This window comes from Lampris incognitus, chromosome 2, assembly GCF_029633865.1.
Source record: "Lampris incognitus isolate fLamInc1 chromosome 2, fLamInc1.hap2, whole genome shotgun sequence".
In the NCBI taxonomy this organism is placed as follows: domain Eukaryota; kingdom Metazoa; phylum Chordata; class Actinopteri; order Lampriformes; family Lampridae; genus Lampris; species Lampris incognitus.
Window position 1 is genome coordinate 39933001 of NC_079212.1, and position 26836 is coordinate 39959836.

Sequence of the window (26836 nt, forward strand, 5' to 3'; positions counted from 1 at the left end):
CACTTTTCAGTAATACCACTTACAGTTGACCGTGGAATATCTAGCAGGGAAGAAATTTCACGAACTGACTTATTGCAAAGGTGGCATCCTATGACAGTACCACGCTTGAATTCACTGAGCTCTTCAGAATGACCCATTCTGTCACAAATGTTTGTAAATGCAGACTGCATGACTAGCTGCTTGATTTTATACACCTGTGGCAATGGGTCTGAATGAAACACTTGAATTCAATGATGAAGAGGTGTGTCCCAATACGTTTGTCCATATAGTGTATTTTAGCCATTATATGACCGTGCAGGTTAATTACTGGGAATCACTCTTGTAAGATGGCCGTCAATACACACAAATCGACCCATGTTCCACAGTTGGTAAGAGGGGCAAACTGAAGGCATCCTTTTACTGTCACAAAACCAGGGCTTTTGTTTCAGTCTTCCTTTCTTCACCAACTTGACTATGGTCAGAGAGGTGACGGAAATGAAGGCAGATGCACTGAAACAGGCCCTCGTGGAAATCCCGGGCAAAAAGAAGCATCATAAAAATTAAAAAAAAATGTTCACAATGTCACAGTCCCAGCATGACCAGTCTTTCACTCAACAGATGGCTCTAACCTTGGTGTAGTGTTTATTGTTAGCCGCTAGAGGGCGGTGTGTCACAGCGTATATGCAGAGTCATACAACGTCCGCTGTGGTTGGGGATACTGGAAGTGGAGGTTCATGCGTTCCCCCCGAGCGCCGCAGGCTTCTTCTGGATTACGTTCAAAAGCTCCAAATGGAACTGGCATGGTAAAAGAAAAGACAAAACAAAAAAACAAAAAAAAAAGGCAAGCAAAACGCAACCAAGGGAATACCGGGCTTTCCAAACAGTTCTTGCATTTGGCATTAAGGTAGGCTGCAAAATCATAACCCAACTAAGGAATCAGAACCGGGTAATAATTAATCCCAAATCATTTATTTATATCATTTTATTGAATTTCGAACAAATTAACTTTTGATTTGTACAGACAAATGAACCAGTCAACTATTATGTAAATATCCATGTATTACTACAATCTCTTTAAGGATTGACACAAATAATTGAAAAGCTGAAAAAGTTGGACAGAAGGTGAGTATGGGCACACAACGCACCCTTCCTCCTTGGTACGTATGTTAATGGTACCTATATGACTGCTACAGGTGAACCGTAGAAGTTGGATAGCATTTTCAGTCTCAACTGGTGATGAGATTATAGCGCCCACTGCTGGCTTCCTGTTTGCATCTTTTGACTTCAGACACTGGTCTCTTGTCATTGACAGAGGCCTTGATGGACAGACAGCGACAGCTTAAGTTGACGTACATACATGATGTATTTAGATGGAGTGATTACATTTACGCTCTGTTATTGGAGCAAAAAAAAAAAAAAGGGACCGTAACTGACTTTATAGCTGGATCTCAGAGACGTGGCAACTGTTGAGCGAGTTCTCCCTCTTAAGACTACACACGGGATGGGCATAAACTCATTTCATGAATTGAAAATAACCCAAATGAAACATATCCTCTCACTTTATTAACAGACCTAATTGTCTTTTCTGCTGAGAAACGCCAATTGCAGAGGGAAATTTGCCGTCCTATCGTGTTGTCGACTGAGTGCGATAGACGGGAGTCGATTTCTCGTACGTTTCAGGGGATCGTAACAGATTACATACAATTCAGCATAGACAGCTGCGTAAAACAGTCAACGAAACATACAATCAACTTAACATACAATAACCTATATAATAGATACTAGCTTGAAATCTTTTCATGATTCCACAAGGGAAAAGTAGAAATCTAGGCCTAATTTTCATATTTCACAGTTACAGTGGCCTTTCAGTCTTAACTCGTAATTTGTCTGGCATGTACCCAATGAACTGGGGTGACATAAGGGCAGGGTCCTCTACCAGGGAGAGTATATGAAATAAAAAGGTATACAAAATTTAAATAAGGTACATATATCAAGCAAAAGGGCTACTATATAACCCACCACTTATCTGATTGATGAATTAGCCAGACAACATTTTCATTATATTCACTGAAAACATAACGCTGGTGTAATGTTGTGTTTTTGTTTGTCAACAAATGCTATGAAAAGCCTAAATCCCACCTGCATACCCCGTACCCCCAAGTCTCTTCCATGCAGCCTGTGCCACACTTGGCTTCCTGGACCCTACTGTTGTTAAATACAGCCTGCAGAGACAAAGCTTCAGCTTTAAATGGTATAAGCCATCATCATAAAAACCTGTGCATTACACCCCCCCCGACCCCACCCCCAAAAAAAAAGTGACTTCAAAAGACAGCAACCTGTTCCACTGAATAGGGCCTATTTTCCTTATTTCAGTGCTGTGCGTATGTATTTACTTCCCATGTGGCAAGCAGACAGACAAGTCAGCCACCGACAGGACAGCAGTCGCTTCCCCTTCTAAGTCAGGACCATGAAATGTGTGAGAGATACCCCCCCCCCCAAAACACACTGACTTCTTCACATTCAAGGTCTTCAGGAACAAAACTACTTTCCTTGGATCCCAAAAAAAGTTTGTTAAAATATAAGGCAATTAAAAATGTTTTAAAAACACACACATTGTTGGTACTGATGCATGATGGTGACCAAGACAACAGCGTTCCTGGACAGGAGCTACATGTGGCACGGGTTAGATGGAAAACACTAGAGTAATGGGGAATTCACGGACTTCTTTAGTCTTTTCACAGCATTTGTTGACATTGAGAAAAACAAAACCCCATCAGCGTTATTCACAACAGAGGCAAAATATGATTACAAAATGTTGGCAAAAACCTTCCATAAAGACAGACGAGTGTTTCACAATCTGCAGCAAGCAAAAAATTAAATTCTCTGTGAAAGGAGTATGAAGTGAAAAAGGTGTACTGATACCATTCACTGACCAAGTACATGTCTGCCTCAGTGCTTCACACTATTACTTCGTTTTTGTTGCAATGGACAATTTTGGCTAGGTTGTTTTATGCAATAGAAAATTAAGAACAAAGCCAATTATTTCTCTAAGAAGACCAAGTGTTACTGATATGTTGTTTATTATTGTTTTTGTTTTGCTTTGTAGAGATTGTAAAAAAATCTCCAAACAGCAGCAGCATGTTAACGTTTCAGTCCATGGTGCGTATAAATGACCCCACCCATACCAGATAGTTACATTAACCTGGCATTATGGCTGACAGGTATCAATGACCCCACCCACACCAGATAGTTACATTAACCTGACATTATGGCTGGCACCCAGTGCCAACGCCAATCACATCTGACAATGACAACTGCTGTTAAAAAAGTTAAAACTCAATGGTAAAAATATGGATGCATAGTGCCCTCCCTTAATGCCTACATTGTTTTGGTTTTTTTTAGAATTTTTTTTTGGGCATTTTCACCTTTTTATTAGACATTGATAGCGAAGAGACATACAGGAAATGGGGGGGGGGGTTATAATATGCAATAAAGGTCGCCGGCTGGGATCGAACCAGCGACGCTGCGCTCAAGTGGCATGTATGCACTGTAACCATTCAGCTAAAGAGGCGCCCCCTAGCGCCTACAATGTTCAGGTAATTACCGGCAAAGTGTAGGGTACCAACATTCCCACATTTTTCCAAATAACAATATAAGCCAACTACAATACCACTCTGCTATGCATGCATAGCTTTTCACTACACCAGGGTGGCCAAATCATGTGCCATGGAGGGCCATGTGTAAGCAGGGTTTCACCCCAACCCACGCTACACATGCTGATTTCACTTAGTAGCAAGTGACTAACTAGCAAAACTGTTCCAACAGTCGTGACACGAGTACCAATTAAAACCCAGAATTACTGACTAATCCTCACCATAAAATGGACATCAAAAACAAATAAAGTCAACATATTGGTATTTCAGAATTTGAGGCTTAATTGGAGCATCTAATAAGTGGTATTTTCTTCTCCTGAAGCAAGCTCCTGTCTCAGACTATATCAGTAGGATCTATGAAGTGAAATGACTGATTGACCGTTAACCTTATAGACTGTCCTCATTGCACATTTGGTCCAAAAGACATGTGATGTCGTTCTTAAATAAAAAAAAAAAGGCCTATTGATTGGGAGGTAAGTGGGTGGTTTCTCTGTACGGGAAGTGTTATTTCAAATGAAAGTGATTAATTAAAAAGTCCACGAGCTTCACTGTTCAAAGGAGTTGACCGAACTTAAGGGCCCAGAAAGTGGATTGGTAACGTAGGCCATTTTCAAACCCACTCACTTCGAGAGACACAACTCAAAACTGCACTGGAAATAAGCACATTAGAATGATCTAGAAAGCATGGGTCATATCAACAGTTATTTGCACATTTGAAAGGTTGAATTATACCAGAATCAAAACTGTTTATTTTGTGACAACTCCAGCCATTCCTAAACACATTAATTGGGTAATATGGGAAAGTAAGAATTGAAAATAACCAAATTCCTAGCTAAAAACATCTTAAATGATCAAACCTTTTTTCTAACTGTATATCCACTTTAAACATGACTGATCGTGAAGATATGCAGTACTCCCTATTGTCCATCTTGGGAGAGAGATCCCTCCTCTGTTGCTCTCCCTGAGGTTTCTTCCTATTTTGTTCTCCCTGTTATGGGTTTTTATTTATTTTTATTTTTTTTAGGGAGTTGTTGCTTATCCAATGAGAGGGTCTAAGGACAGGATGTTGTGTTGCTGTAAAGCCCACTGAGGCAAATTTGTAATTTGTGATATTGGGCTATACAAATAAAACTGACTTGACTTGATCAGTGGCCTCTTTAGCCACCTTCTGTGAGCTCACTTTGTGAGGGATTACTAACCAAGAAATAAAGAGATGACCAAAGTTAGTGAATTTCATAAACATTGGTTTTTAAACAGTGCTACTGTATGGGAGTTTTTTTGGTCATCTTGGGTTAGGCCAAAAATAAGCAAATAATAATTTGTACGCATCACCAACAAGCTGTTACCACTTCAAATGGAAATGTTAGCAGTTAGTTCACCCTTCAGTAAAAACAAGCCTATGAACCACAGGTATGGCCAGGGAGAGTTTGCAAACACTTTCTCAAAGATCATCAGCAAAGAAAAAAAAAAAGAAAGAAAAAAAAGCAACAAGACAAATGTCTATGGCAAGCTGTTTTAACATTATACACCCGAGCCACTTCATAATATAGTTTTTAGTCTTGGTTCATACTCCAATTGACATTTATGTAATTTTGACTAGTCATAATACTTATCAAAGATTTACGCATGACCATTTAAAATGTTGGTTTTTTTCTACCCACAATACACTTTTGCCAAATTAAAATGTAAAATTTTATATCTAGATATTTACACATCCACAATTATGACTAGTCAAAATGCAAATTCATGAAATGTCTAACTATATGATGACTTGTCAAAATGTTAATTATAGCTATATTTAAAACACTAGTCATAATGATGACCTTCAGTCATTTACTTGTTTACTTTTTTGAACCTCCAATTACAATTAAACTTTAAGAGATTCCCAAACAAGTTTAATTTTTGGCAAAAATGTCACAAAATTGATACTGAGGTATTTGACAAAATAGTGAGACCTCTGCTTTGCTCAATTATCAACCAGCAAAATGAGAGTAAATTTGGTTATATCTGGTTTGATTATATCTAAAATGACCAAACATGAACCAATTATAAAACTTTTGAATGATTAATGTATTCTTGATATAAAAAAAGTAAAACCTACATGCAAATTTGGAGGGATAAGAAAAATTGAATTTGTGTGTGATTCTTGAAAAAAAAACAGTAAAAGATAACTTTGGTTAGTCCAATTAATTGTTATTTCGTTTTACTGGGAGGTACTTCTACTTCTGACAATGACATGTTTATGTTGTTTATTTAAAACATTAATTTTACTCCTTAACAGTAAGGGTAGACCTATAAATGTCACTTTTAAGTAATGTTAGGTTACAGTTAAACCCAGGGGAGTTGATGAGTATGTATAAATGATCTGTGAGTATAGCAAAAGACAGCTATTTTCTTTTTTTTCCTTTTTTTTAATATTTAACACGTTTCTATAATCACCATTGTCCCCCTTGTGGAAAATAATAGGCTCAACATTCAGAACACTGTTAAACTATATGCAATGCGTGCCTCTTCTTGCTGACCTGAACTCCAATTCCGATCGGATGGTCCGCTGGATTCCTTATCTGAATTCTTAAGGAATTGCTGCCACGGAATGGCACTCAGGCACCTCAGCAGACACAACGACATCTCCCTTCGGTTCCTTGTGGTGGAGGGGCAACAATGTGTCCCCCTGCGCTACCTCCTGGGAAGAGTGCCTAAGATGCAGGCTCTTTGCCACCACCAGCTAAGCTCCCTGCGCTTGTGACTAAATTGCGAAGCAGCTTGCGTCTTCCGGCCTGGTAATCCTCCTCATCCACATTGACAAGCAGTTTGATAGCCTCGTGGCCCACGGCCTGTTTGAGGGAGTCCGTTATGAAGACACCCTTGAGGGCTTCTAGCAGTGAGCCATTAATGTAGTCCCTCCAGAAGGCATCCAGGTAGGTGAGCTCTGAGAACTTGATGTCGCAGATAATGGAGCCCAAGTCTCGGGACTTGAGGATGGTGTTGGCCTGGTTGAAGCGCTCAAACTGTCGCTCGACCGCCTCCTGTTTGTTGGAGAACACATTGCCCTGGAGCGCCGAATCATGCTGGCAGTATTCGGCACGTACTCGGAGGCGGATATCTGGAAATGGGTGGATAAGGGCAGAGGTAGAGGAGAGAAGAATGAAGAGTGGATTGGCGGTCCTAAAGAGCAGAGTAAAACAACAAACAGACTGCCTCATATCACGAATACACCAGTCTTCACTACCTACACTCAAACTTTAGTATGTTTTAGTTTTACTTTACACCAAAGAATTACTTGAATATCAACTCAAATATCACACTTGAAATCCTTTCAACCACTTAACTCCTTCTAGGCTTTAAATCTCTTTACCACAGGTTTGCTTCTCTCTGCAGTCTGCCGTAGAGTGGCTCCTCTTCCTCTTACGGCTGGAGGATGGCTGGATAGGCTTTGTTCGGGAGGGACCAACCTGAGGTCCCGTTGGGGAACAGCAAATCACTGGCTGAGGGCCTATTGATGCAGCAGTTTAGAAAATGACTTCATTTGGACAGGTTAAAGAGGCTATCCTCCATACACAACAAGATATGTTGCACAAACAGATCTCCTTCTAGACACACCCACACTCACCTGTCCTTCTGTGAGTCCCAGCCTCCCGATTCTGAGTTGCTCCACTTGGGGACACATAACGCACTGATGTCTCCTCTAGGTACTTGTCAACAGGGTCTGGGCACACTGAGGAAAAGAACAGTTATGTCAAGGCAAGAAAAGAAAAGTTCCCCTCTCCTTTAGAGTCACTTCCTACAGGACACTTTGAGACTATTCTGTATTTAGACACAGGCCCTTGTTTCTCTTGCTGGCTGTGATGCCATCAGTCAACAACTGTGATACAGCAGTAAGAACTGGGTGCAAACATGTTCTGCAAAGTCACTATACAAATATTTATAGAATAAAAAATTACAGGGATTAATTCAAATGAACATTTGATGGCTTCTGTGTCTGCAGTGTGTGTGAGGATATTCAAGGAAACACCTGCTGGTAAATATTATGCGCACAAAGGTGTTAAAACACACAAGCATACATGAGCTGGGTTTGCCAACTGCAAGATTGACTCAATAAAACATTGTTAAAGGCGACTATTGACAAAACCAACACCATAATACCTGCAGTCACCCTTTAATTATAATTAAAGGATATCTGACATATCTGTCAACAGACGTTGTACCCAGATGAACTGATTCAACCTTCTTTGTTTTTCTTACCTGGATGGGGAAGCATCAAGACATATTGACTACGTTTCATCACTCATCTAAGTGACCTCTTCAGTCTCTTCTGACTGCAGGTACCCCCACCCTTATAAACAATACGGTTACATAACGCCCGAAACCAACGACCAGTTTCATATGCAAATATGGGCGTGACGATTAACTACAACTTCAATGGCCATGTGTACTATTCACAGAGGATTTGGGAATGTTTGCAATCACCGCATTACAAGATGGCGACAGATGTACTCTTAGCCCCCTCACCCCCACTCCCGGTTCAGGGATGGTCGTTCCCTCTTAACATAGATATGTAGATGTGGCCTGTAGTTAATGGTCACGCCCATATTTGCATATGAAAATGGTCGTTTGTTTCGGTCGTTAGGGTGGGGATACCTGTAGTCAGTTTAAACCAGCATTTCACCAAGTGTGTGGCGTGGCGCACCCCCCCCCCCCCGGGTAGAGAGGCACGATGGGGGAGGCGCGCACGTGACCGGGGGGGTGTAGTGCAGAACTACTGTTTTGCCGTTGGAATCCTCTTCACAGCAGAACAATCAACAAAACGTGCTTTCATGACAGGGACGAAATGAAAGACAGGCGATGCTTCCGAGACAAACAAGACAAAGTGCTTAACTGATAGTAATCAACCAAAAACCAAGTTAAGAAAACATGACGAAGCCTATCTTGCTCTTGGGTTCACAGTGAATGTGGTGGGAGACGAGGAGAGACCAATGTGTATTTTATGTCTGAAAACTCTGGCAGCTGGTAGTATGAGACCAAACAAATGAAAAAGACACTTAGAGACATTACACTCCAGTGACGTCAATAAGCCTCTCGAGTTATTTCAGAGAAAACTTGGTGCATACCATCAGCAGGAACACTGCTTTGTAAAAGCTGCATCAACAACAAAGCACTAATCGCATCATGCAAAGTCGCATACAGAGCCCAGTGCAAGAAACCACACACAATAGCAGAGGAGCTCATACTTCCCGCGGCTTTAGATATGGTGTCAGCTATGTTTGATGAGACTAGCGCCGCAAAATTGAAGGCTGTCCCTCTGTCCAATGACACAGTTGCAAGACATATAAGCAACATTTCAAATGACCTTGAAGAACTCATTGAAAAACTGAAAGACAAACGTTTCACCTTACAAGTGGACGAGGCTACTGACAGCAATAAAGACTGCTTGTTTATCACTTATATTTGCTCTGTCAAATCAGTTACTGTGTGAGGATATGCTGTTTTGCAAGTACTTCCCAAGCAGAGCGACAGCTGATGAGCGCTTTAGGCTTCTTGACTGCTACCTGACAGAACATGGGCTGAAATGGGAGAACTGTGCAGGCCTTTCAATGGATGGTGCACAGACCATGGCAGGGAAAACGAAGGTATTGCTGGCACTAATCACAAGGGTGTCGCCAAATGCGCAATGGATGTACTTTGTCATACACAGAAAAGCACTAGCATCAAGACAGATTAGCCCTGACTTAAACGAGATTTTGACCGATGTTAGCGTGGTTAATTTCATCAAAACAAGACCCCTGAGAGCGCGGCTGTTCTTTGCACTTTGTGAGGAGAGGGTAGCTGAACATTTAGGTGTGTTGCTTCACAGCGAGGCTAGGTGGCTCTCACAAGGTAAAGTGTTGTCGCGAATCTTTGAGCTCAGACACGAAATTTGGGTGTTTCTGGAGGAGCGTATGCATGAAATTGCAAGCAAGTTTAGTAAATGAACAATTTCTGACGAAACTGGCCTATCTCAACGATATATTTGGAAAGCTGAATGAAATAAATCTTCAGCTTCAAAGCAGAGACAAGCACCTTCCTCACCTGGCAGACAAGATCAGTGCATTCACTCGAAAGCTTGAGATGTGGGGCAACCGACTTCATCAAGGAAATACTGATTTCTTTGAGAATCTCAGTGATTTTGTTGAAACCAGTGATTCTGGAGCCACCACAGTGATTTCATGTCTTAAGGAGCACATCTCTTCCCTGAGAGAATTCTTTCAAAAATACTTCCCAAACAACAGTGCTCAGTATGACTGGGTGACAGATCCATTCAATGCAGCAGCACCTGCTGATTTCAGCTCTGCTGAAGAGGACCGGTTCATTGAGATGACATCTGACTCCACCCTGAGGCTGAGCTTTACAGCTCAGACACTGATTGAATTCTGGCTTGGTGTGGAGAGGGAGTATCCATTCATAGGACACGGGGCTGTGGGCATTCTGCTTCCCTTCGCCACATCCTATCTGTGAGATGGGCTTTTCTGCTGTTGCCTCACTTAAAACAAAGTACAGATCTAAGCTCAACTTTGAGCATGACTTGGGAGGGGCAGTATCAAGCCTGCAACCCTGTTTTGAAAAGATGTGCAGTGCAAAACAAGCTCATAGCAGCCACTAATGCAGCGATAAGACTTGAGCTCTCACAAATTGACTTGTTCATCATTTTTCCCAAATATCTGCATTTGTCTTTTTCTTTTCTTTGCACAGACTGAACTTTATTGTTATTGTTCTAGCAAAGTGATATTTAAATTTTATTTTGTTTTCTCGGGCGGCACGGTGGCGCAGTGGTTAGCGCGGTCGCCTCACAGCAAGAAGGTCCTGGGTTCAAGCCCCGGGGTGGTCTAACCTTGGGGGGGGGGTCATCATCCCCGGTCGTCCTCTGTGTGGAGTTTGCATGCTCTCCCCGTGTCTGCATGGGTTTCCTCTGGGTGCTTCGGTTTCCTCCCATAGTCCAAAGACATGTAGGTCAGGTGAATCTGCCATACTAAATTGTCCCTCGGTCTAGGTGTGTGTGTGTGTGTGTGTGTGTGTGTGTGTGTGTGTGTGTGTGTGTGTCTCGGCCCTGTGTGATGGCCTGGCGGCCTGTCCAGGGTGTCTCCCCGCCTGCCACCCAATGACTGCCGGGATAGGCTCCAGCATCCCCGCGACCTTGAAAGCAGGATAAGCGGTTCGGATAATGGATGGATGGATTTCATTTTCTGTTTTTGAAAAAGGACATAGGCTGATGGAGCAATCTCGTGACAAATGTCACAAAAAGTGGTTCGATAAAGTTGAAGTGGAACTTGCGTTTGTTATTTGCACAACAGAAATTACTGAAAGAAAAGTGAAAGGACTGTTCATGATCTTGATGTTATTTAAATAAAGTTAAACTTTGCCCATTTTGTTGGGGCAGGGGGCATGAACATTTTTCTTCCTCCAAAGGGGGCATGACAGAAAAAGTTTGAGAACCACTGGTTTATACTGAAGAGTCACTTACTAGATGAGTGATGAAACAAACATATCTGTCAATAAACGTTGCATCCAGATGAACTGATTCAACCATCTTTGATTTTCTTACCAGGATTATAGAGCATGCATCAAGGATCTGTGAATCGTATACATTACCGGTTAAAGAATAACTAAGCCCTATACCATTTTAGTTAGTTTGCTGACATCTACAGGTTGAAAACCATACAGGTTAAAAACATGGCAGACTGGTCTTGGTACTCTGTGATGTTAGAATGGCAAGATCAATACAGCTGCAGATAAAATCAATAATGGGTCTGCTGGATGTAATTGTGCCAAAGAACCAGCATTGACAGTACTATTGACAATTGTTAGTGTTTGTTCTGTCTCTCTACGCTGAGGTATTTTTTCTTTGCTCTTTCACTGAACGTCAAGTGCATTGCATTGCATTTTAAATGTGCAAAATATGATAGATAAATGAAGCTTGATTGATTCATTGCATTTCTGACCAGCGGCAGGTTTAAGGGACAATGACCTGGGAAGCTCACCAGTCATCATGCTGGCCATCCCTCCACCCTTTTGTAACCACTCCTTAACTAACCGAAGACCGGACTTATCATTATGATCGGAAAAGGTCCCAGAATGCCTTTCGTAAAGAGAAGCAGACTGCCCCATGCCATTGCCTAAATTCCCAAATAAGCTTGGTCATTACCATAAAGACCATCTGATCGTCCCTTCTTATTTTATTTTATTTTATTACTTTATTGATCCCCGTGGGGAAATTCATCCTCTGCATTTAACCCATCCTGGCAGTGTGGCTAGGAGCAGTGGGCAGCCGCCGTGCAGCGCCCAGGGACCAACTCCAGTTTGTGTTGCCATGCCTCGGTCAGGGGCACAGACAGGAGTATTAACCCTAACATGCATGTCTTTTTTATGGTGGGGGAAACCAGAGCACCCGGAGAAAACCCACGCAGACACAGGGAGAACATGCAAACGCCACACAGAAAGGACCTGGGACGACCCCCCCAAGGTTGGACAACCCCAGGGTTCGAACCTAGGACCTTCTTGCTGTGAGGTGACAGCGTTAACCACTGTGCCACCGTGCCAGTGGTGGTGCAGTGGTTAGCGCTATATATTATTCCCCACCCTATATAGCTATTGTATGGTGAGCATTCTGGTACATGTTGGCACATTATTCAGGGGGAAGCTACTATGAGAGCACTTCAATCCCCCTTCCTTTACTTGAGTTCTATATCAGCAGGAGGGGCCTGGACCATGTAAAACTTTGTTCTGGTTGTTGTCAATAATGCAACAATATACAGAGCCAGTGGCTCTTTACAACATATGTGGCACACACCCTGTGTCATGTAAGCTTTCAGGTCAGTATCCCAAAAAGAGATTCCAGACCACTAAAGATTGTTGTTAATTTCTAAGTTATGTAGCAAACTATGAATTATTGGGCAATAAATCCATTCAAACCAGCATGTACCACCCCCACACAAACAGACTCAAACTGATAACACCTAAGTTGATGATCTGTGAGTTTGGGTGCAAGAATTAATTTGGGAGAAATAGTTGGATTCTGTTGTTTGTTGTGTAGGATGTACCACAGGCTGCCACGGGGTTTTGGGAGGAGGGGCAGAAGTGGCCTATTTGGCTAAAAAGGTATATCAGTCACTAATAAATCTTTCTCCTTATTTATTTGCGTGTGTAAGCGAGCAAAGAGAGAAGAGTCTTGGAACAAATTGACAGTGTGGACTTTGCAAGCAGACCTAGGTAAGACTACTCATCCCTAAAAATAGGTGGAAAACAAAATCATTAAGTAAATCACAGGGCTTTCACTGTACTCCTCCTACTGCACCACTCCTTAAATAGAAAACTTTTATTTCATCAAATTGAATAATTAAGCCTCATGAGTTTTAATCAGTAAACCTGCCTATATGCTTTCTACATCTTCTCCAATCTTGCAGATGATTCAGAATTTACCTATAAATAAAGGTCGTACATTTTTCTTAAAGTTCTAATTTGCAAATATGACTGTAATTTACAGCTGCCTAATTGAGTATTTCTGTGGCTTAGCTGAAGAGTCACATGTCAAAAACGTGTGTCTAAAATCATATATTACAAACTGTCTGAAACAATACTGTCACATAGATTTCCATCAGTCCACTTTCTCAAATGAGCTTGCTAATCAATACAGATGCCAAAGATTCAGTCTCGAACATCCTTAGCTGACAGATATTAAAACAGCACTGATTAGGGTTTCGAGCAATATGGTCTGATGATGCCCCAGTACTCACCAGCCTGTCTTTTCTTCAGCGTGACATAGGGCAGCAGATCATGGCGCGTGATGATTCGTAGCAGCTGCAGCACATGTCTGAAGTTGGTCTCATCGCAGCGCCCTTGGCGTTCCAAGGCCAGCAAGAAGTCTTTTCCACTCCTGATCCCTCCACGCTCATACTCATCGATGACGTCCACAAACAGGAAAGACAACACCCGGACATCCCGGTGCGTTAGCTGGGCTCCAACTATGTCAAACATGTGATGGAGTGAATACAGCCCATACGAATTGTCCACCGCCTCCTCTGGCCAGGGTTCAGCACACCCAGATGAAGATCTCCTTGACAATGTGGCGTTAGAGCAGGAGGGAGAGGTATCCCTATTTATTGCTGCTCCGCTGGTCCCCACACTGGAAGAGCCTGCCCCATCCATAGGAGCTCTGTGGTGGAGGGACTGAGAAGCCCCTGCACTGCCGTGAGAGGAGTCCAGGTTAGCTTGGATATGAGGCCGGGCCTGGTGAGCAGAAGAGTTCTGTTGGGCGAGCTGGGGAGAGCTGATGTTTGCATTGGGGAGAGGAGGCTGCTGTGATGTCATTTCAGGAGCAGTTGAATACAAGGGATGCTCAAGTCCCCTCAAATTTTGGAGTGTACCACCACTCCAACAGATACGCTATCTGGAAAATTAAAAGGGATACGGGGTGGGAGTTAATGCTTACACTAACAAACAACATCTTTTGGTAATTTCTGAGAAAAATGAAATCCACGGCCATAATACAGTGCTTTATTTTCAATATTACCCCTGTTAAGACAAATGTTCACCTTAAGAGGTAACAATTCCTTTGTTGTCTAACATTTGTCTCCCCTGCCTTCATTCAGAACATAAGGCCTTTTCTCCTCTCAGCTAAAAATAAGAAAGCCACCTCTGAGATGGACTTTGAGAAGACTTCCAGTAATGAAAGTGATTTCACGTAGAGTTCTGTGTTAATTTTTGGGTTCACACTATGCAGTTAGCACCATAATGAAATGTGATTTTGGGTCAGTTGTATGTGAATGCTAAATTTGGGCTTTTATGCCAACAGAGCTACATTTCATTACCAAGCGCATTTGAGTTTCTGCCTTTCAATGATGCCACAGACATGAGCTTCGATGTAGGATGAGCAGAGTGTTTACTTTGAAGAGTGTTCCCTCTTGTCCCTGAATAATAACCAACTCATCACCATCACATAAATATGACATGTGGACTCTGCTGTGGGAAGAGACACTGTGATTGGAACAATCAGATTAATTAATAATTGAATCCAGACGTCATTAATGACAAGTTAGTGGATGGGCGGTGATATGCACTACACCCATTTAAAGTAGGTGAGAGCCACGGTCAACTAATAAACTCGCAACCGTATTAACAAGACACTGCTTAACTATTCAATTGTGTAGAGGAAAAGGATCAGTGTTCGGACGACATGTTACACGTCGTGGTAGTGCTTCTTGGCCAAGCCGTGACAATGGAGTAAACGGAGTATTTACAATGCCATCTAATATCAATGATCGCACTAAACAGCAAGTCGTGATAATGTCTTGATGGTAACCTTTTGGTCCGGTTCACGGATGCTGTTTAGCTACGGTTAATAACGATAACCGCTAATCACTACAGTCTGTTTAAATACAACGGGTGTCAGCTGTAGCTTAGCTAGCACGCTAACGTCACTTAGCCTCCTAACATCACGTTAAAGAATCAAAACAATTGTTTTGTGTTATGGCATTTTGTAGATCACGTGCAAATTACATACTTTTCGGAATTTATATGCGGGGTCCCATCCTTATTCATCGTTAACAACGGTGGTATCACAACATTTAACCCATCCCTGGGGTTTGCTGTTTGGTTTATTTTAGCTCCACACAGCGCTAGCACGTATTAGCCGTTAGCCGAGCCAAGTTGGCAAATAAAAAACAAGGGATGTTTTCTTCACTACGTTACCTTGGACGCTTTTGCCAGTTTCAAAAAATCTTAGAGAATCAAAGTTCGTAGACTTCCCTGCCAGTTTCTTCTGCGAACGATACGGCTCTGTTAAAAAACGAGAGTGTGCAGTTTTGTCTAAAAAAAAATATGTTGGTCCTTATACCGACACTCGGAGTAAAGTTGACATGCCCATTTTCCTTCTTCAGGTAAAATGAAAGAACTTCCGGGTCAGTGTAAACTTTTCATTTCCCGTTCCTGTGAGCCCCAAAGCGACAGAGGGCGCCACAGAGCAGATTCCCCCCTCGACCCAGCGCTGCACTGAAACATTATTTGAAGAGAGAAAAAGAAGAAAGCCACTTTATTTTGTCATTATAGGTAACAATGATATTTGTTCTCTGCATTTAACCCATCCTATTGCATAGGAACAGCGGGCAGCTGCAGCGTCCGGGGACCAATTCCAGTTCTTCTTTCCATCGCCTTGCTCAGGGGCACAGGCAGACGTATTAACCCAAACATGCATGTCTTTGTGGTGGGAGGAGGAAACCGGAGAACCCGGAGGAAACCCGCGCAGACACGGGGTGAACATGCAAACTCCACACAAAAAGGACTTGGGACGACATGGGGTTCGAACCCAGCATCTTCTTGCTTTGAGGAAACACTGGGCCACCGTGCCGGTCTTTCCTATCTTTATGAAGATCTTTTTCGTTTTCATTTGTAAAATTTCATTTTAAGCAGAATTGCCATTGAAATATGTAAGTAAGATTTCATAAAATTTCATCTTTTTTTCTTTTTTTTTTAGCTTGCTGACTTGCATAGGCATGTTTGAATTGGCATAGTTATCATTCAAATCATTATTATGTGATATCAAAATTGATGGTAATATATAAATGAGAATGTAAAAGGATTAAAGTTCGCTTAACTCAGCATGAAACTGCAAGACATGTTTTGTTTTTGTTTTGTTTTTTTATAGCTGGCACCTGAAATATTCTGTAAAATGTTGAAACTTTAAAACCATTCACAAATTCACTTCATTTTAAACAGTTCAGCAGTTGTTCAGCCTTCAGATGTGTTTTTCTTTAGATATGGGGTTGACTCGTACTTCATTTGAATAAGTCTTGAGAGATGCTTTTGCAGGTAACTATATCCTGAAACACTCCTGTTGCCTCCTCACACTCTTTGTTCTTGACTCTTCCAGGAATCTAGGAAAAACAACAGAATGAAAGACATAAGCTTAAGAAGATAAAGCTTGGAAAACATCAAACCTCACACACACACACACACTAATATATTATTTTCTTTTGCATGTTTTCATGTGTTCGTTTTGCATAAAATTATAACTGAGGAGCCTATCTTTGAAAGTGGTGTTGTGTGTGTGTTTAAATTTAGGTCATGAGACAAAATAGGATTTAGGTGGAATTTGAGACAACATATTTGGCATACTTATTTTGAAACATCACAGCTTGTTGTCTTACTTGGTCTTCTGTGATCAAAATGCATTTAATGAATTAATCTAAAAATTTTACTACTGAGTTATCACAAAACCCCACCAACCTTACTTTGGCATCGTTTAGAAAGGAAAAACAAATTTGAGAGAAACGGGACACCAGAAAGCAGTAGAGAATTCCCGTTATGCATGCTGAAGGCTAAATGTCATCCAGTTTATGGCCCTTATTTCTGTCAATTGCAGGCTCAGTTTATGTTGAATCTGTACCTGGTTGCACACAGCCTTCCCATATCGCACAAATGTGGCAAAGTGTTCGCAGTTGAGGGTGAAAAGTCGATATGGGAATTCTTCATCAAGAAGAGCATCGCGTCTTTGCTTCATCTCCTTTGCTGAGGATGGCCTACAGGCATGGCGATTGTTGCTGATTAACACATGGGATCCTTTGGGGACATTCACCGCATCAAGTGGCATCCTGCGTATTCTGGTTTCTCCGAGAAGAAGGTCCCCACATACAGGGAGGACTGTTTGTAGGTAGGTTCGTACGTTGCTCATGAGGCGCCCTTCATCTAATAATATGGGGAGGATTGCTTTCAGTGTTAGCTGTCACTTGACTATCAAAAACTCTGAACAGTTCATCGTTTACTTTCAAATATAAACTATTGAGAGATACTATATTTTCTTTAAGATTTAATCTGTATATAACCATGTAGTATAAATCTTGCTCTAATACCATAGTCTCATGAATGGTCCCTATATCTTTATCCCCCCCCCCCCCCCGGTTTTCTCCCAAATTGGACCCGGCCAATTACTCCAGTCTTCCGAGCCGTCCTTGCTCCACCCCTCTGCTGATCCTGAGAGGGCTGCAGACTGCCACATGCCTCCTCCCATACGTGTGGAGTCTCCAGCTGCTTCTTTTCACCTGACAGTGAGGAGTTTCACCAGGAGGACATAGCGCGTGGGAGGATCACGCTATCCCCCCCAGTTCCCCCTCCCCTCTGAACAAGTGCCCCGACCGACAAGAGGAGCGCTCGTGCAGAGACCAGGACACATACCCACATCTGGCTTCCTACCCGCAGACACGGCCAATTGTGCCTGTAGGGACGCCCGACCAAGCCGGAGGTAACACGGGGAGGCAACGGAATAGACTGCTACGCTACCCGGACACCTTTTGTCTTTTTTAAATGATAATAAAAGATGTGCCTTAAATCTTACAATGCATAGACATTTTAACTACCTCTCACCTGCAACAGCAAAATGGATTACACATCCATCTTCATCGTATACTCCCCAGTGTGAATATCCAATTGGGTAGGAAAACTCTATTAAGTCTCCAAACTTGGCAGTGGACACAATTTCATCAATCTGCATTCATTACAAAGCATGCGTCATAGTAAACAAAAACAACACAAGAATCCAACTGTCATTGAAAGTTCACAATCCAGTTTCTAAGCCGGTTCAGCCGCATTGCACATGGGCTCGGTCAAGTGAATGTGAGCGGTGGCTCTTATACTATTCCTTTCACAGCAGTTATTCAGTTATTGTAACTTCTGTTCATTTTAAATATAGTTATTTATTTAAAGATCAATGTTACTGTCATTGTGCAAGCTTTGTTTAATAGATATTAGCAATATTTTTGCAGAAGGAAATACAGCATTTGGTGAACAATGAATTCACATTGCAGATGGTTAAAATGACAAAGTCACATTCTGCCTCCATTTAACAAGTTGAATATTTTTTTCTTTTTTTGCCCAACCTCTATGAAGCAGTCTCCTTCACTTCTCCTCAGCAGCGGTTTACTCAATACGTTTGTAAGCACTCCACTATTTACAGCTCTCATAACTTATCAGTACACAGGCAGGATAATCTTAAACACAAAATCATATTCCTTTTTTATCTTTTTTCAAAACATTCTTTGCATCAAAGTCTCTGTGCAATTCAAAGTATAGTTCAGCCCTGGGCTCGCTGTTCCTTATTCTTACCTGCTCCTGGTAATCCATTGTAGACTACTGACAAATTGGTGGTTGTGTAATGACAAATATTTCTCACAACGTAGCCGTCCCACTGGGTGTGTTGCAGTGAAATCTGGTTTGGAGTAAAGGCAAGTTGCTGACTGGATCAAAGAAGGTTGAATCAGTTCGTCTGGATACAACGTTTGTTGACAGATATGTTTCATCACTCAGTGACAACTAAAGATAAGAGAAAACTGGATACTGAATGACACTAAGTGACATCTGAAGATGTCACTTAGTTGAGTGATGAAACGCATCTGTCAGTAAACATTGTATCCAGACAAACTGATTCAACCTTCTTTGATTTTCTCACCTGGATTATTGAGCATGCATCAAGACATTGCTGACTGGATGTAAGAGAAAAGCATGTGATTGGTCAACATGTAAAAGGAAGATGTTGGTCTACAGTAATTTCAAAATTGTATAACAGTAAATGGTTTATAGTCAAAAGAAAAAAAAAGATTTGCCATTTGACAAAAAAATCTTTATAAAAGAATGGCGACACAAGCATTGGTTCAACTAGGCCGTTTTATGCTCCTCATTTGAAATGGAAAGGGAAAAAAAAACATGAAAAAAGATAAATTGGACAACTTCCAGTGGGTCATACCTAACTGTAAGTAAATACTCAAATCGTACCCTCAGAATGACCTGTTCACGTGTCAACCTTTCCATTCACTGGAAGCTGAACTTTTTAAACTATAACCAAACACAAAGTAACAGCCGCACAATGTAAGCCTTGTTTCTCTACTTATTGATAGCTGCCACAGCGTGCTCTGATATGGTTAATCTAACTTTCTACATTTTGTTATCGACCTTTTTTTTTAAAAGTGTGTTAGCATGCCCCTAGTGCGTTTGCTACTGGGGGGCTTGCACCCCCTCCACCATCCATATGCATGAAGGTTATTATTTCTTATGGTTGCCGAATTGAATGGCCATTCTGTCACTGATGCAGCGGAAGGTGGAGGGCTGCACCTCCCAATACTGGATTGGGTTGCCGAAGAGACTGATACCGTTGTAAAAGGCCTTCTTCATGCTGAGGGCCCGAGGGCAAAAGTCATTCACATCGACGCGGCTAATGTTGTTGGAGTGCAGGTACACCACCTTGGGGAGGAAACGACAAAAGCGATACAATCCCTGATTATTACCACTGAAAGCACAGTGCTATCATACAATAAATAAACAAACAAACAAACAAACAAATAAATAGTTTGGTAAAACACTGCAACGTCTGCTCAATATCCACGGCCTCCAGCCGTGTTTTACAATAACAATCACGACACCTGCTTTGTAGCCCAATCTACCACTCTAAAGGTCTGATAAAATGTCTTTTACGTTTGGATACAGGACTATAATATTAATTATAGTATTAAAATCAATATTTAATACCATGAAACATCTAATAACACTGGCTTAAGTGTGCAACTCTTTTTTTCTATTATTTATTTATTTATTGATTTCCCCCCTCTCTTTTTCTCCCCAATTGTACTTGGCCAATCACCCCACTCTTCCGAGCCATCCTGGTTGCGGCTCCACACCCTCTGCCGGTCCGGGGAGGGCTGCAGACTACCACATGCCGTCTCCGATACATGTGGAGTGGTCAGCCGCTTCTTTTCACCTGACCGTGAGGAGTTTCACCAGGGGTATGTAGCACGTGGGAGGATCCCGCTATTCCCCCCCAGTTCCCCCTCAGTTCCCCCTCCCCCCTGAACAGGTGCCCCGACCGGCCAGAGGAGGCGCTAGTGCAGTGACCAGGACACATACCCACATCCGGCTTCCCACCCGCAGACACAGCCTGTCTGTAGGAACGTCCGACCAAGCCGGAGGAAACACGGGATACGAACCGGCAATCCCCGTGTTGGTAGGCAACGGAATAGACTGCTACGCTACCCGGACGCCCCTGAATGTGCAACTCTAAAGGTCCCTCAGCTACAATAGACACACTCCCTGGTTTGTCCACCTCATGGACAACATCCGTTTGGATGTCTAGCGTCTGCCAACAAATGCTGCTTTGTGCTGGTGCAGCTTTTTGGATGCTCTCAACCACCATTTCCTACTCACCTGCAGGTACTTCATCTCTGGCAGACCACCGGGCACACGGGTAAGCAGGTTGTTGTCCAAGTGAAGCTCACGCAGTTTTTGCAAGTAATACAGGCTACCATGCTCAATATTTCGGATCTTATTGTAGCTGAGGCCCAGCCTATATGGGAGCAAGTGCACACACACACACACACACACACACACACACACACACACACACACACACACACACACATCCATAATCAATATACATAAATACACACATGTAATAAAGGTAGACATAGACACACTACCACATGCATGAAAAGAAACACAAATAAACACACACCATTACAACAAAGGGTAAAATAAGTGCTATATGACAGAGCTTTTTGTGAGTCTATTGGCCTCTCTCAATAACTAATAAAGTTCGCACAAATTTTAGCATTTTTTTAACACAAGTATTTTATAGTTTGTCTTCTGTACAACAAAATTATACCTGAGTTTGACCTACCTGTACAGCTCCCCATATTGTCTCACATCTTCCAACTCGATGGCCTGAATTTGATTTTGATCCAAGTGTAACTCATGGAGAGTATCGGGGAGGTCTGGTTTGTGGGAAACAAAACAGGAGAACTCTTGTTAATTTTGTTAAACGTCACACACTCCACAACTTGATGCGATTTGTTTTGAACATCTCTCACCAGATCAAGTTCTACAGTTGAGCTCCACCAGCCAATTTGCCTGATTACCTCCTGACCCCATCCCTCCTCCATCCTTCACACCATCATGACTGATCTGCTCCCTTTGCTGACTGACACCACCAGTCCCACCCAATAACTGGAGAAACCCATTTGGCTTGAAAGGCAACTTGCACTTTGCACTTGCTGCATATAGCCATCTCTCTCTCTCTCTCTCTCTCTCTCTCTCTCTCTCTCTCTCTCTCTCTCTCTCTCTCTCTCTCTCTCTCTCTCTCTCTCTCTCTCTCTCTCTCTCTCTCTCTCTCTGTTCACTAAACGCTCCAACAAATCCCTGATAGCCCAACACCCATCTGCTAAACTTTTATATCTCCCCCCCTTTTTCCTTCCCAATTGTACTTGCCCAATTACCCCACTCTTCTGAGCCAGCCTGGTCTCTGCTCCACCCCCTCTGCCAATCCGGGGAGGGCTGCAGACTTACACATGCCTCCTCCAATACATGTGGAGTTGCCAGCCGCTTCTTTTCACCTGACAGTGAGGAGTTTCGCCGAGGGGACATAGCGCGTGGGAGGATCACGCTATTCCCCCCAGTTCCCCCTCCACCCCAAACAGGCCCAACCAGAGGAGGCGCTAGTGCAGCGACTAGGACACACACCCACATCCGGCTTCCCACCCGCAGACATGGCCAATTGTGTCTGTAGGGACGCCCGACCAAGCCGGAGGAAACACGGGGATTCGAACCGGCAATCCTCCTGTTGGTAGGCAACAGAATGCCACCTGAACGCCCAAGCTTTTATATCTTTAACAAGTCACTTTAACTGGGTATTTTATATTTGTGCTGGTTTTACCTTTTGGGATGCCTGTGAGCTTGGCCTCTGAAATGCGGAGGAAGTTCAATCTGAGCCCGTCAAATGCGCCTGGCTCCAAACCGCTGTTCTTGATGGGATTACGGCCCATTTCTGTATCAGAAAAAAATCACCAATCAAAAAATACTTATGGGTATCAGAACAACTCAAAGTCCAAAATTAATGGCTGTTTTGTTTCGGAAAAAAAAAATCAAACTGAATCGAATAAAAAACTGTCTGCTCGTCTCGCCAGAAATAAAGTAACATTTGACCCTTAGTGGGAGGAAGAAGGCCTCACCAATACAATTCATGTTGCCCAGACCAGAGAAGGTTCCAGATGCTATTTTCTTAATGTGGTTGTCGTGAATTCGTAGCTCCACCAGAGAGGGGGGCAGGTTTCTAGGAACAGCCGTGAGCTGGTTGTGGGAGAAGTAGAGCTTCTGCATACGTGTGAGGGGCAAGAAGGCACGTGGGTGGACTTTAGAGATGAGGTTGTTGACTAACACCAAAGCCTGAAACCAGGATGGAGAACAGACACTTGATGTCAGTATGGTTGAGTAGATGGCGGTTAATGTTAGTTGTGAAATTTGAATGTTCAGCAAATTATCCCCTCCAGTGAATATCAAACCCCAACTATTGAGCCTGGGTGGGTTTTTATGGTATAGCCAACAAGAAAGACAGTCTCACAGAGCTACAATAAAGGGCCTTGTTGATAATAAGACTAGAGGAGACATCTTTAACCTCAAATGCATTGCTGGAGCAATTTTTTCTTTTTTGGGGGGGGCGGTTCCCTTTTTCTCCCCAGTTGTATCCGGCCAATTACCCCACTCTTCCAAGCTGTCCCGGTCGCTGCTCCACCCCCTCTGCCTATTCGGGGAGGGCTGCAGACTACCACATGCCTCCTCCGATACATGTGGAGTCGCCAGCCGCTTCTTTTCACCTGACAATGAGGAGTTTCGCCAGGGAGACATAGCGCGTGGGAGGATCACGATATTCCCCCCAGTTCCCCCTCCACCACCCCACCCCCCCGAACAGGTGCCCCAACCGACCAGAGGAGGTGCTAGTGCAGCGACCAGGACACATACCCACATCCGGTTTTTCACCCGCAGACACGGCCAATTGTGTCTGTAGGGACGCCCAACCAAGCCGGAGGTAACACAGGGATTCGAACCGGCGATCCCATGTTGGTAGGCAACAGAATAGACCACTACACTACCCGGACGCCGGTTGGAGCTATATTTTAAAAAAGCCAATTGGTAATTAACTAAATGTGATACATTTATGTGTAACCTGGTAGTGAACCGTGTTTCTAAAATGAATGAGGTGAAGTCAAATGAAAAATCCCAATTATGAGCTCAGCTAACAAGAGTTTCCCAGAACCGGTGGGTGCTTACATAGAGGTTGCTCAGACCCTTGAAGTCATTCTCTCTGATCTCTGTGATGTAGTTGCCTTGCAGGTCCAGCAGTCGTGTATCATGGGGGATATCATATGGCACGTAATGCAAACCTGTACAGAAAAACACACAAGATGAGGATCACTAGTCCATCAACACACCTTCTAGTAGGATCGGTGCTGCCGTTTGCCATCTCCGTTGTATTCTTAAAAAATCTGCCAATCACAAAAATGCAAGAGTCTACCCCCACGGAGAGTTCTCCACGGTCGGGAAGCATTTTGAGGGATCCAACGATTTTCATAATTGGATGTTAATTTGGTAAATACTAGGTAGTAATGACGATGGCTATGGTTTGTGTGAGTCTGGTGCGCTTTGCTGATGTGTATGAGTATGTAATTTGCTCCAAAAAAGACAACCGAGCCTCCACGTTGCATTGGGAACACAGGGGAAACGAGGTCGTGGTGGTGTAGCTTGGTAAAAGTACTAGTTGTGATACATGTACACAAGCAACCCCTGCTATGGGCGGTATCTCACTGAAACAAACATGTAAATTCAGGGGTGTCAGCACGCTCCTTTATGATCATTTTTGCATTCTGGTGTATTTTGTTCGATCTCGGGCATCACACATACACATACGTCGTCACAATACTCCAAAAATCACGTGGTTGTTTTTATCGTCTTTATATCGTCTTTCCACTCACCCAGGTCTGAACACTGCACTACTTTGAGGTGGCACTGACATCCGAACGGGCAAGTTACATAGTCTGGCGAAGGAAGCTCCTCCTCATAGCCCGAACCCTCGCCATCGTTCATCATCATCATCATCAGGCCTTCAAGATTAATGCTCTTGCCAAGGTCTGGGAGGTCCTTGCTTTGGAAGGGCAAGGCAATGGACGGAGCAGGTAATGGTGTAACACACACCAACAGAAGGAGAATGGAAAGCGAATGCATGACTTGGTTCCTTGTCTTAATTTCACTCTGCATAACACAGGAAGGGATAAAGTAGTTTCAATGTCAAGCATATTCAAAGGTAATATCAAATGTCTTACCATGTAATCTGGTGCATTTGGCATCACACAGTACAGAAATACAGTGAGCTATAATTTCATTGAGAAGTATACAGGACGCAAAACTCAAAATCTATATTTCGGCCAATGCCAAGGTCTTCCTCCATTGGATTGGTATATGTCCCTGGCTTGCATAACGCTTGAAATTTACGAGATGTGATCTATATTCATGGCAGAACTTTGCTCATTTAACAGCCCGCCTTCTTACCCTCAACAATTAAGTGGTCAAGCCTGCAAAGCTGTGAAATGATGGAGTGGGGAAAAGATGTGGTCCGCAGATTGAACATCGTGGCTTTTTTTCTCATAACTTCTTCCACTTAACTCGGGTAAAAATAGTGCCGTTCCATTCTCATTTTAGACATTTACTCTCTTATGTAAATGTCCAGCAGAAAATATTAGAGTAGAATTTCACTCAAAACTTGTAAAGCCAGAGATGCACTACGGCTGTGGCCCTCTAAATAGTAGCAGTAGACATTTGCGGTGCACTTTGCATGACTGTTTCCTATTTAAGCAAACAAAAATTTACTAAAAATTTGATGCTTGCCCTTCAGAATAATGATAATAATAGCGATAGTGAAAGCATAGGCTTCTGCATTGAGCTGGAAGCTCTCTGTTTATGCCACGTGTTGTGAATAGCTTGATTCCTCTCCGCTCCATCTCCAGCGAGCGTGCTCCCACACCCTTTACCACAGCAAGGCCCATGGGAAGCCACAAGAGCTGGCCGCTCTCACAGAAGGGTTTTATATAGAACAACTCCAAAGCGAACTTGGTCACTTTTTTCCCCCCGAAACAATCAGCATGGTGTCAAGGCCCACATCCACCAAGTCTCTGGAAGCGAAAGAGCTGATGGAGGATTACTGATCCTGCACACGTCTTACATTTGCATTGCTGTTTTTTTTTTAGAGGCTTGATAATCGTCAGCCATGATGGACTCAGCAACAACTGGATTAAGTTGTTCATGTTGGCAGATGTACCGCTTTTACAACAGCACACACGCCTTTGTCTAATTCTTTATTTGAGCAACATTAGATGAACGAACCACAAGACTCTACATTCCCCATTACACAAACAAACATACACAATCAGACAGTTTGACAAAATTCATCAATGTTACAGTCAGAGTAATCAAAAACACACACATAAAACATAAAAACACAACATTTTGAGATACACTCATATCAAAGTTTTGGCTAAATAGATGTGTGATTATAAAGTAATAGTGTAATGAATCTATTGTGTTCTATCACATACCACATGTCAAAACGAGTGATCCTCTTTGTCAACCATGGAAATAAGAATTCATCAAAAGAAAAATACATACCGGGTTAGCTCTACACAACGAGAGTACGCTCCTCCGTAGTCCAAAGGATTTCTCGAAGATGACTATGAATACTCCCTCCGCTAACATACAGTAGAAGCAACCTGATTTTACTTTCTCATCTTACTGGCTGAGAGGATTTCAGTGAGCAGAGAAGAAGACCTGCACAGTAGAACCTGCTACAAAGAAGAACTGTAGTCACCGAGAGAGAGAGCGGCAGAGAGAGAGAGAGAGAGAGAGAGAGAGAGAGAGAGAGAGAGAGAGAGAGAGAGAGAGAGAGAGAGAGAGAGAGAGAGAGAGAGAGAGAGAGAGAGAGAGAGAGAGCGGGAGAGAGAGAGCTAGAGGCAGGCAGTATTTCAGATCATGACCAAAGTACTGGTCTTTGTCTTTAGTAGGTTGCGCTACAGATGGAGATAAAAAAAAGATAGGGGGGATGGATATCACTTGGGCTTCACTATACTCACTACTTGAGTTGGTAGTTTTTATTACTATATGCCATATAACCGAAACTCGTTAATGATGGTGTCACATGAAACAAAATATTTGTTCTCTTTCCCGCTGTTTGTAAAAAGTGTAGCAAAGTTGTTCACTTTTATTAATGCATTGTTCCCTATATTTACAATCAACAGTACTCATTTAACATAGGAGCAGTGTGCATGGAAATACTGACGAGTAAAAAGAGCAGTGTTGATTTGTACACGTGGATGGGTAGT

General features: G+C 42.7%; 3 protein-coding genes across 3 annotated transcripts; all 3 read right to left on the bottom strand.

The window, feature by feature from the left end:
* Positions 1–5696: 5696 nt before the first annotated feature.
* dedd (death effector domain containing) lies at positions 5697–15524 on the bottom strand. Its single transcript, XM_056274365.1, has 5 exons — positions 15351–15524; positions 13397–14049; positions 7243–7347; positions 6988–7125; positions 5697–6735 (listed from the first exon to the last, which is right to left on the bottom strand). The coding sequence occupies exons 2-5, from the start codon at positions 13968–13970 to the stop codon at positions 6329–6331; spliced, it is 1224 nt and encodes a 407-aa protein (XP_056130340.1). The 5' UTR covers positions 13971–14049; positions 15351–15524; the 3' UTR covers positions 5697–6328.
* A 751-nt stretch (positions 15525–16275) lies between these two features.
* On the bottom strand, positions 16276–18773 carry si:ch211-229n2.7 (uncharacterized protein LOC100002243 homolog). The gene is made up of 4 exons (XM_056275295.1): positions 18756–18773; positions 18018–18138; positions 17044–17342; positions 16276–16531 (listed from the first exon to the last, which is right to left on the bottom strand). Exons 1-4 carry the CDS (start codon positions 18771–18773, stop codon positions 16433–16435), a joined length of 537 nt encoding a protein of 178 aa, XP_056131270.1. The 3' UTR covers positions 16276–16432.
* A 915-nt stretch (positions 18774–19688) lies between these two features.
* Positions 19689–26382, bottom strand: bgna (biglycan a). Its single transcript, XM_056273757.1, has 8 exons — positions 26127–26382; positions 24440–24716; positions 23739–23851; positions 22643–22856; positions 22348–22458; positions 21316–21409; positions 20844–20982; positions 19689–19886 (listed from the first exon to the last, which is right to left on the bottom strand). Exons 1-8 carry the CDS (start codon positions 26211–26213, stop codon positions 19689–19691), a joined length of 1233 nt encoding a protein of 410 aa, XP_056129732.1. The 5' UTR covers positions 26214–26382.
* Positions 26383–26836: the final 454 nt, after the last annotated feature.

Excerpts from the sequence above, each read along its gene's own strand:
- dedd (XM_056274365.1), bottom strand. The coding sequence starts at position 13,970 with ATGACATCACAGCAGCCTCCTCTCCCCAATGCAAACATCAGCTCTCCC. Across the intron at positions 7,348-13,396 it reads GCTGAAGAAAAGACAGGCTG|TGTGCCCAGACCCTGTTGAC; the intron begins GTGAGTACTGGG and ends TCTTTTCCTCAG. Across the intron at positions 7,126-7,242 it reads TGGGACTCACAGAAGGACAG|GCCCTCAGCCAGTGATTTGC; the intron begins GTGAGTGTGGGT and ends CTGCATCAATAG.
- si:ch211-229n2.7 (XM_056275295.1), bottom strand. Across the intron at positions 17,343-18,017 it reads AATCCATTTTGCTGTTGCAG|ATGAAGGGCGCCTCATGAGC; the intron begins GTGAGAGGTAGT and ends CCATATTATTAG. Across the intron at positions 16,532-17,043 it reads GGAAGGCTGTGTGCAACCAG|ATTCCTGGAAGAGTCAAGAA; the intron begins GTACAGATTCAA and ends TGTTTTTCCTAG.
- bgna (XM_056273757.1), bottom strand. The coding sequence starts at position 26,213 with ATGTTAGCGGAGGGAGTATTCATAGTCATCTTCGAGAAATCCTTTGGA. Across the intron at positions 22,857-23,738 it reads AGGGTCTGAGCAACCTCTAT|GCTTTGGTGTTAGTCAACAA; the intron begins GTAAGCACCCAC and ends TCCTGGTTTCAG. Across the intron at positions 20,983-21,315 it reads CAATATGGGGAGCTGTACAG|GCTGGGCCTCAGCTACAATA; the intron begins GTAGGTCAAACT and ends GCTCCCATATAG.